The 9,968-nt window shown below is 50.0% G+C and overlaps 1 protein-coding gene across 1 annotated transcript in view; it reads left to right on the top strand.

The window, feature by feature from the left end:
- Positions 1 to 9,968, top strand: part of ADAMTSL3 (ADAMTS like 3) — a 292,158-nt gene that overhangs the window by 276,665 nt on the left and 5,525 nt on the right. Inside the window, exons 31-32 of the mRNA XM_077774280.1 lie at positions 1,874 to 2,078; positions 7,622 to 7,722. Of these exons, the coding sequence (XP_077630406.1) occupies positions 1,874 to 2,078; positions 7,622 to 7,722 (306 nt within the window). The remainder of the gene's footprint in view (positions 1 to 1,873; positions 2,079 to 7,621; positions 7,723 to 9,968) is intronic.

Genomic DNA, 9,968 nt, shown 5'->3' on the forward strand with positions numbered 1-9,968 from the left:
CCCCCCCCCCCCTTCTCTCCTGTCCGTCTGTTCCTGTGCGTTTCCATGGTTCCCGCGGAGCGCACGCGACCACCGCCCCTCACGTGCAGCGCCCGGCAGCTTCCTGCTTCTCATCCCTCCTAGAGGGCTCTTCCACTGTGTGCGCAGAACAGTCTTGGAAAGGCAGATTCGCCTTTAATCATTCTTAGGACAAAGGCTGAGATCCCTAGCGCTGGGGTCATGTCTTGCCTTGTGCGTTTTTTCACCCTGTGTCTAAAATCGTGCTTAACATGGGGCGCCTGGGGGGCTCAGTCAGGTGAGCACCGGACCTCGGCTCAGGTCAGGATCTCACCATTCGTGGGTTCGAGCCCCGCGTCGGGCTCTGTGCTGACAGCTCGGAGCCTGGAGCCTGCTTCGGATTCGGTGTCTCCCCCTCTCTCTGCCCCTTCCCTGCTCACACTGTCTCTCTCTCGCTCGCTCTCAAAAATAAACATTAACAAAGTTCTTTTAAATAGTGCCTAGCACACGGCAGGTGCTCAGTGACACCTGACTGAACGCTTGAGGCAAGAACAGAAGCCCAGTGCGTGTGCCGGGGGCGGCCGTCCTGCGTCATTGCTGGCATCTGCCAGCCTGGTCATCTGATCTCCACCCCACGCCATTTGCTTGTCTCTCAGATGTGCCATTCTCCTGACTCAGAGTCTTTGCATATACTGCTCCCGCTGCCTACAACACTGTTCCCTTTCTTTGCTCTCAGATATTTCCGTTCATGTATTTTCAGGGAGACCATCCCTGACCTTACCCTCCAAGCCCAGCCAGGGCCCCGTGCCGCGTGTTTCCTGTTTATCACTCGTCTTTATCGCTCTTCCCACAGTCTGTCTCGTCTCACTAGACTGTCCGCCCGGCGAGGGTGAATCCACAGCTGTTTGCAGAACACTTTACCCCAGCACTTAGCACACCCTCCGCCCCAGGAAACCGATTACACTGAAATCCAGTGCTAAAATACTTAAAAATTATGATACAGCAACACACTAACTAGTAAGTTCTAGCGGTACATTAATTTTGCAGCGGTGATGAATACAAACGGTGTTTTGAGGTGCCTGCTACAATTGTAAGGTCATGTAAAAACATCTGTGGTTTCCGTCGGTGACAGAATCACACAGGTATTGCTAATTCTACTGTATTTTGCGGCTGATGCGTTCCTAACTGAAGGAAAACCAAATTTCAGTTACAGCCCAGTGACAGTGAAGATGTAATTCTTTGCCCGCCCAGGCCCCTAGGGCTCCAGCTGGGAACCCCCCTCTGCAGCGAGCCAGCAAACTTGAACCTAGTTAGTGGCGGAGCATCCGTCTCAGATGTCCAGTCCCACGTGCCCTGTGTCACTGCAGTGTGGACTTTAGGGTCAGACAAACCCAGAGCCCCATCACAGCTCTGTTGGTGTATCGTTACCTGTGACCCCCCACCCGCTGTTGACCCCTTTGGACGTTGGGAAGAATAAGGATAACGTGTAAACCTCTCGCGGAGCAAACGGCACATCAGAGCTTTAAAAATATTTTCTTCCCTTTGGTTTCAACGAATTGAAACCCACCGTTTTGAAATTTCCACCTCATTTTGCCCCAGCTCTGGGGCCACACAAGCGCTCTTAGGTACTTGGAGACGGCCCTACCCCACCCCGCGTTGCCTGTCTCCGCCTGCTAATTCGCTAGCTCCCCTGGATAAAGGAAAATCTGAGAAGAGAGCCGGGGGTTCTCTGCGCTGCCGTTCACCCCCCTAGAAATGCACAGCCCCCAAACGGTCACAGTGTGAGGACGGAGTTTTTTCTTTTCTTTTCAAGACACACTCGCTGCAGTGCCTGCCCTCCCCGTCCTTGCTGAGCTTCTGTTGTTTTTGTTCCTAGGTGGCTCACAAGTGCGTGGTCAGGGTGCTCGGCCTCCTGCGGGGAAGGAGTCCGCAGTCGGCAAGTGACCTGTGTGCGCACGAAGGCCAACGGAGCCACGCAGGCGATGCCTCCGAGGGCCTGCGCTCCCGGGGACAGGCCTCCGGGAGGTAGGCCGTGCTCCGGGCGCCCCTGCGGCCAGGGGGCCGTCGGACCGGGCGGCCAGGTAAAGCCAGGCAAATCGAGTGTTCTGTCCGGGCCGTCATCGTCACGTTGCTTCTAATACATTATTTCCAATTTAGGCGGGATCTGATTGATCTCTAAAATGAATCAATGGGTCTGACCTCCAGGATTAGATCTGGAAATCACGGTGTCCCTGTCTTCGATACAAAGGTAAACCACAGCTGGGTTCTTTGAATGCGGCAGCTCCCAGGCTGACGAGCGGCCTTCAGGAAAAGGAGCAAGGGACGTTGGTAATAAGGGCACAGAAGTCCTGTGCCCCACGTACCACCTTGAACAACAGCATAAATAGAAAGTATTTGGGAAAGCTGTTTTTAAAGAAATGTGTAGGAACCTTACTCGCCTGCTGGGGCCGCTGAAATAGAACACCACACGCCGGGTGCCTTCACGCGCAGAAGTTTCTTTCCTCACGGTTCTGGAGGCTGGAAATCCAAGATCAAGTCCTGTCAGGGCTGGTTTCGGTGAGACCTCTTTCTGGCTTAAAAACAGTCACCTTCTCACTGTGTCTTCAATGGCCTCGTCTCTGTGTAGAGAGAGAGATAGAGATCGAGATCGAGAGAGACAGAGAGAGATGAGAGAGAGAGATTTCTGGGGTCTCTTCCTTCTATTATAAGGACACTGTTCCCATCAGATTAAGGCCCCCCCTTTTGTCTCCGTTAAGCCTTCAGTACCTCCCTGTGGAACCTGCCACCTTGAGGGTTCGAGCCTCAACATGGAAATTTTGAGGGGACACAGCTTGGTCCACAGCACTCTGCCTCCCGGCCCCCGCCCCCAAATTCATGTTCTTGTCGTGTGCAAAGTACATCCGTCCCACCCCAGTACCCCTAGAGGTCTTAACCCATCCCGTCCTCAGCTCAAGTCCAGAGTCTCACTACATGCCACGTAAGCTAGGTGTGGGTGAGAAGCGAGGGGTCCTGGGGCAGCATCCCTCTCACTCTGAAGCTGTGGGAGCAGACACGTTACGGCCTCCGAAATACAGGCGTGGGACAAGCAGAAGATAGACGCTCCCTTTCTGAAAGAGAGGAGCCGGCAAACGAAAGGGCTGAGGGGTCCCGGTCAAGTCCAAACTCTAGCAGGGCCGGTCCACCAGGTCCTCACACTTGAGGACAGTCTTCTTTGGCTTCCGCTCACCCCCCTCCCCCAGACCCACCAGGACAGTGACATTGCTCCCACCCTAGACGGCAGCCGCCCCTGTGTGGCCCTTTGGAGCAGTCCTGCCCCTGACGCACGAGGCAGGGACAGGCGGCCCATGGAAATTGAGGAGGGGGCCCCACTCCCTGAAACTGGGGGGGAAACAGCCTTGACCCTGTGTGCGGTGGGACTGGCAGCCTTGGTGAGCTCTGAATCGGGTCATTCTTCCCTCTTCCTGAAAGATAAAACGTGTTTGCAGCTGAATGGCTTTACCCCATCCTAGAGAATCCGCAGTTTCTAAAGCTTTCCTTAATCGGGTCCCAACTGTGTTCCTTTGGTCCAAACTGGCAGTGTCTCTGTGGGCGCCATCGCGTCTCTCCCTGGCTTCCGCTGAGATGGCGGAGTAACTCCATGGCTAATCTCCTCATGGAGCTGTGGTCCGGCCACACCCTCCGTGTTCTCTCCAGAACTATTTTCTCACTCTTCGGAATATGGATGGACCGACAGTTACCAGAATCCTTGCGTGGTGGTTCCTTTTTGCTTAACGGTTCCTTCAGCTTATGTCCATCCACCGACGTTCTCCTATCAGCAGTAAGAGGAAGCCAGGCTGCAGCACCTTGAGCGCTTTGCGTGGAAATCTCCCCGGGGAAATAGCCAATTTCATCACTCTCCAGGTCTGCCTCCACAAACACTAGAACAGGATTCAGCCAAGTTTTTGCCACTTTAGAGTGATGTTTGCCTTTCCTCCGGTTCCCAGAGGCATGTTCCTTGCTTCTGCCTGAAACCTCACCAGAATCCCTCCTAATGTTCGTACGGTGAAACCTTGGTTTGCAAGCACAGTTCGTTCCAGAAACATGCTTGTAATCCAAAGCACTTTTTTTTTGTTTTTATTATTTATTTTTAATAGAGAGAGAGACAGAGCATGAGCAGAGGAGAGGCAGAGAGAGAGAGAGGGAGACACAGAATCTGAAGCAGGCTCCAGCCTCTGAGCTGTCAGCACAGAGCCCGACGCGGGGCTCGAACCCATGAACTGTGAGATCATGACCTGAGCTGAAGTCGGACACTTAACCAACTGAGCCACCAGGCGCCCCTGTAATCCAAAGCACTTGTATCTCAAAGCGAATTTCCCCATAAGAAATAATGGAGACTCAGATGATTTCATTCCACAACCCAAAAATATTCATATAGAAATGCTTAGAATACTGTAATATAATACAAAATAATAAAGAAAATACAGAATATAAAGAAAAATAAACTAATCTGCACTTACCTTTGAAAACGTTCGTGGCTGCAGTGAGGGAGGCAAGAGAGGAGGGCTACTGTGTGGGACGACTGTCACTGTCACTAACGGAATCACTGCTGCCTCTTGGCTCAATGGAATCTTTTTCCTTTCACGCAACTTCAACAAGGAATCTATCCAATGACCGAGAATGAAGCAAAACGTTCCTAAGTTTGCTCTTGAGTGGAAAAGCAAAGGACTGTCCAGCGGTACTTGGAAGTGACAAAAATACACTCATGCCAGTTGTGGGCACCTTCCAGTGTTCTGAAAAATCGCCGATTTCTGCCAAATCACTGTGGTCTGAGACCGAACATCCGAGCGTGGGAGATGGTCACCCCCAATCCCACAGAGAGAGAGAGAGAAGAAGAAGAAGAAGAAGAAGGAGGAAGAGGAGGAGACTCACCATTGGCTCAGCGTGGTCATGTGACATTCGGCATCACATAGTACTTGTGTTGCAAGACATCTTTCGTTTATCAAGTTAAAATTTGTTAGAAATGTTTGCTCGTCTTCTGGAACACTCCCAGAGCAAGTTACTCACGATCTGAGGGTTTGCTGTGTTTCTAACAACATTCCCTTCAAGGCAGCCTAGGTTTTCTGGCCCGCCCGCCCCTCAGAACTCTTCAGCCTCCTCCCCCCCAACCCCGGTCCCTGAGCCACTTCCACAATTTTAGGCATTTGCTGTAGTAGCACCCCACGATTCAGTACCAAAATCTGTGTATCTGCATTAGCCAGGGTTCTCCGGAGAAACAGAACAAAGAGGGTGTGTGTGTGTGTGTGTGTGTGTGTGTGTGTGTGAAGAGATTTATGATAAGGAATTAAGTCAGGTGACTGCGGAGGTTGACAAGCCCCGGGAGCTGCAGGCAGCTGATATTGCCATTCAAACCCGAAGGCCAGCAGGCCGGAGACCTCAAGAAGAGCCAGCGCTCTCGTTCAAGTCCAGAGGCAGGAAAAAGCCAGTATCTCAGGTCAAAGACAGTCTGAGTCATGAGTTCCCTCTGACTTGGGGGGAGGGTCAGTCTTGGTTTTCTCTCCAGCCCTTCCACTGATTGGATGAGGCCCACCCACATTACGGGGAACAATCTGGTTTCCCTTGACTACTGATTTCAGTGTTCATCTCATCTACAGCCCCCCCCCCCCCAACAGCTTCTCCCAGAATCCTAATTGGCCAAGTATCCGGGCCCACCGTGGCCCAGCCAGGCTGACACTTACAAGTAACCGAAACAGAACCCATAAAGAAAAATTGAACACACGATTGAAAACATTATTGAAAAAGAGGACAAATAAAGGAACCCCCTATGCTGTACAGGGATCTGCTTCCTTAAATGGGCTGAAACATGTAATACAATTCCGGCTAAGACTACAGTAGAATTCTTTTTTTAGAACTTAAGATGATTTGGACACTCACACGGGAGAACAAATGAGCGCACGAAAATTTTGGGGAAAAACGACTTCCTAGAAGTGCGGAGAGACCTTCTGACTGTGGTGGTTTGGTGGCTGCGATGCGGCTGTCGGTGAGATAGCGCAGCGTTCGTGCAGGACGGCAGCCCTGGGTCCTGCAGTGTGCTGAGTGGGACACACACAAACCCATGTCAAGTGGGTTAAAGTTCAAGTGTAAGTGATCACAGGGGAGAATGGCTTAGAAAGCTAGTGTTAAACTACCAAAGTGGGTTTTATTTAAAGAAAATTAAAGAAGATGTAAATAAATGGAAAGACATCCCATATTTATGGATCAGAATACTTAATGTGAAGCTGACAACACTTTCCAAATTCATCTGCAGATTCAACACAGTCCCTGTAAAAACTCCCAGCTGGCTTCTCTGCAGAAACTGACGAGCTGATCCTAAAAATTCGTATGGAAACAGAAAGGACTCAGAATCGCCAAAAACAATCTTGAAAAAAGAACACGGTTGGAGGGCTTAAACTTCTTGGTTTCAAAACTTAGCACAGCGCTGTAGTAAGTAAGGTGGTGTGGACAGATAGGGGATAGACCTCAAGGTCGCTACAATAGAATTTCATTTAAGGTCCAGAGATAAATTTCTATATCTGTGGCACTTCGTGTCCTACAAGGGGGACAAGACCATTCAGTGGAGAGGGGCGCCTGGGTGGCTCAGTCGGTTAAGCATCCGACTTTCGCTTAGGTCACGATCTCGTGGTTCGTGGGTTCGAGCCCCACGTCGGGCTCTGTGCTCTCAGCTAGCTCAGAGCCTGGAGTCTGTTTCAGAGTCTGTGTCGCCCTCTCTCTCTGACCGTTCCCTGCTCACACTGTCTCTCTCTCCTAGAAATAAATAAAAACACTGAAAAAATTAAAAAAAAAAAAAAAGACCATTCAGTGGAGAAAGAATAATCTCTTTGGCAAATGGTGCTGGACAACTGGATACCCACACGCATAGGAGACTGAAGTTGGACCCCTAGCTCACACCGTGTGCAAACATTAACTCCAAGTGGATCAAGGACCTGAATTCAAGAGCTAAACCTACAAAGCTCTTGGAAGACATGCAGACATGAATCGTCATGCCTTGGGTTAGGAAATGGTTTTTTAGGTACAATACCAGAAACACAAGCTACGACGACATAGTTGGGCGACGTGAAAATTAAACACCTGTGTGCTATGAGGACCTGACTGGGAAGGTGAACACAGTAGAACCAGCACCATGATCAAGGCCTTTTCAAGCATAAAACAAAGTATAAGGAAAAAGTAATATGTATTATGACATGAAAATTTAAGAATTGCGTGTCAAAAAACTTTTTCCCCCATAACCGAACTCCCTTAACACACAAGCCTCCACTTTTGCTCAGAGCAGGAAAACCCAAGCCTGGCAGTCGCTTCTGCTTTTAAGCACAGTCCTATCTGGACCTAAGCCCTGTCGATTACAGATTGGCTGGGTCCTTTCCCGTCTCCCTAGAGGTGGTCTATGTTTCGGGGGGGGACGGGGGGAAGATCCTCAGGTGACTTTCTGGCTCTGAAGGAGGGCTGCCGGTCCTCAGAGCTGCACTCCCGTCCTCTCTGACCTCCCCTCCTAGCCGACTGGCCCCCGAGAGCGCCCCTCCATACATGGCCTTGGTCCCACAGCACGCCTGAGCTCACAGGTTGTCTTTGATGCACTGTGCTTCCGTTACAGTGTCCCGCGCATTGCCTGGGTCGCACAGTGAGGATGCCACAGCAACGTGCCACTTGCCAAGGCCACAACAGCTCTGACTCGGGCTGTGACGACAGAAGCAGGTACGGACCCTGCCCTCAGGCAACGTGAAACCTCTCCCGCCTCAGTCAGTGGCTGTGGGAGTGGAACGATGTCTCCTGTCTACTCTCTTCTCGTAACTGACAATTCCTATAGCGCCGTCCTGGACAGTACGTACTATACTGAAATATCAGTCGTCATGTACTGTTACAGTTACAAATCGTTTGAATGCTAAACATGTAGAGAGATACCCCAAAGAGGGAAAAAAAAGAGTAGCAGTGAGACTAGATATTTTTCCCTCTCTACACAAAGTTGGTCAAGCCTAGTAATACTGAAGTTCATAGATTAAGTCTTCCTAATGTTTTCAATGAACTGTATTCCTCTGCTTAGAAACTATTTTGATGGTTTTGTTTGGAACTATTTGGGCACAGTGGTTTAGCAGAGAATGAAGTAGGCTTTTGCCTTGTTAAGGGACTTAAACCAAAAAGGACTTTGCTTTCCTCTTGTGTAGTAGTCTACGCTCTGGTGGATGGCTTGGGGTAGAGAGGCCTTGTTCCGTGAGGTCACACACAGGCCCAGACTCCTTCCCCTTGGTGACCCTGCTGTCCCAGAGCAGGGGAGAGAGCCGAAAGCACACGAAAGGGGGAATTTGGAATTCTCCCACTCTTGCACTGTGTGATCGGCGCTATCCAGCCTCCTCATGTGCGGGAGGCGGTGTTACCGTCCACGTACAATTACGGTTGAGAGGTTTTGAGCAGTTGCTCTAATGTAAAGTACCTAAGCAGCCTGGGTCATCGAAGATTCTCCAGATATGGCTCCCTTTCCCTCCTCCCCTTTCCCTCCTCCCCGCCCTCTGTGTTGCTGGAGAGAACGAGATAGCAGTTGGCTCACTTTTCCATCTTGAGCCTTCAGTGACGATTGGCGACGTGGGATTAGCTGTGTTTCCTCTTCCCCACAACACAACTCAAGCCAGAACTGTTTTCCTCAAATGGAAAATGTCTGGAAGAGCTGCCTTCCTTCTCTGTCCTTTGCTGAGAAGACGGAGACCACACACAGAGTGGTAGGGACCATCCCAGACGTTTTACTTTGCATTTTCAAAAATACACTTGTAACACGGACAGTTACCTAACGTGGATTGAGCTTCCTGGATGTATTTTCCTGAAGCTTTTTTTTTTTCTCCTTATCAAGACTTTCCCCATCTTAGTACATGAGATGCACCTTATTCCTTTGCATTGTTGTATTTCACATTACCTCATTCCATTGCTGAAGGACATTTGATTGTTTTGTGGTTTTTTTGTTTTGTTTTTTGTTTTTGTTTTTGCTATTACAAATACTGCAGTAGGGGCGCCTGGGTGGCTTAGTCGGTTAAGCGTCCGACTTTCGCTTAGGTCATGATCTCGCGGTTCGTGGGTTCGAGCCCCGCGTCGGGCTCTGTGCTGACTGCCGGCTCAGAGCCTGGAGCCTGTTTCAGTCTGTGACTCCCTCTCTCTCTGACCCTCCCCTGTTCACACTGTCTCTCTCTCTCTCCTAGAAATAAATAAAACATTAAAAAAAAAAAAAAAACAAATACTGCAGTAAACATTTTAGAACATATATCTTTCTGCATGAAGGGTTGTATTCTTAGAGGATAATTTTTGGTATGGAATGGGACGGACAGGGCTGATCGTGCTGATACTACTAAGTTACCATCAAAATTGTCTATACTGAGAGTAAATGAGAGTTCTACCCTTTCCATGAACGTTATAATAGGTTTTCAGGCTTTTTAAAAGTTTTTGCCAATCCGATGGGCGAAAAATCGCATCATACTGTAGTTTGTACTTTTCTGATTACTTTCTGTATGCCTTTTGGCTCCTTGTATTTTATTTTTGCAAACCCATCCACTTTTCCCATCTCTCCCACGATTGCCGGGAGCCAGGCCGTCCACCTGGTCACCCTCCACCTGCTGCTGCTTTCCAGCCCGGTGTCCACACTGCGGCCTGAGCAGTCCCTTCCCAAAGCAAATCTGATCGCACCTCATGACACCCACCTCCCTGCGGGATTAAAGTCACGTTAGAGGCTCCCCTTGCTCTGAGTGGGAAGGGTGACCAAAGTATGTGACGTGGCCTGGTAAGTGGCGCCAGGTCANGATATGCCACTCCCTCTCCAACCAAGGGCAGTGAAAACAAGAAGCCAAGACATGCTAGAGAGGATCAAAGGCGTGGAGGGACCTATCAGGAGGCTCAACATATGACTAACTGGGGTCTTAGGAGAGGAGTGGTGATGAACCCAAAGAGTGGGAGCGTTTAAAAGA

This window comes from Crocuta crocuta, unplaced genomic scaffold (genome assembly GCF_008692635.1).
Source record: "Crocuta crocuta isolate KB4526 unplaced genomic scaffold, BGI_CrCroc_1.0 scaffold7, whole genome shotgun sequence".
Lineage (NCBI taxonomy): Eukaryota > Metazoa > Chordata > Mammalia > Carnivora > Hyaenidae > Crocuta > Crocuta crocuta.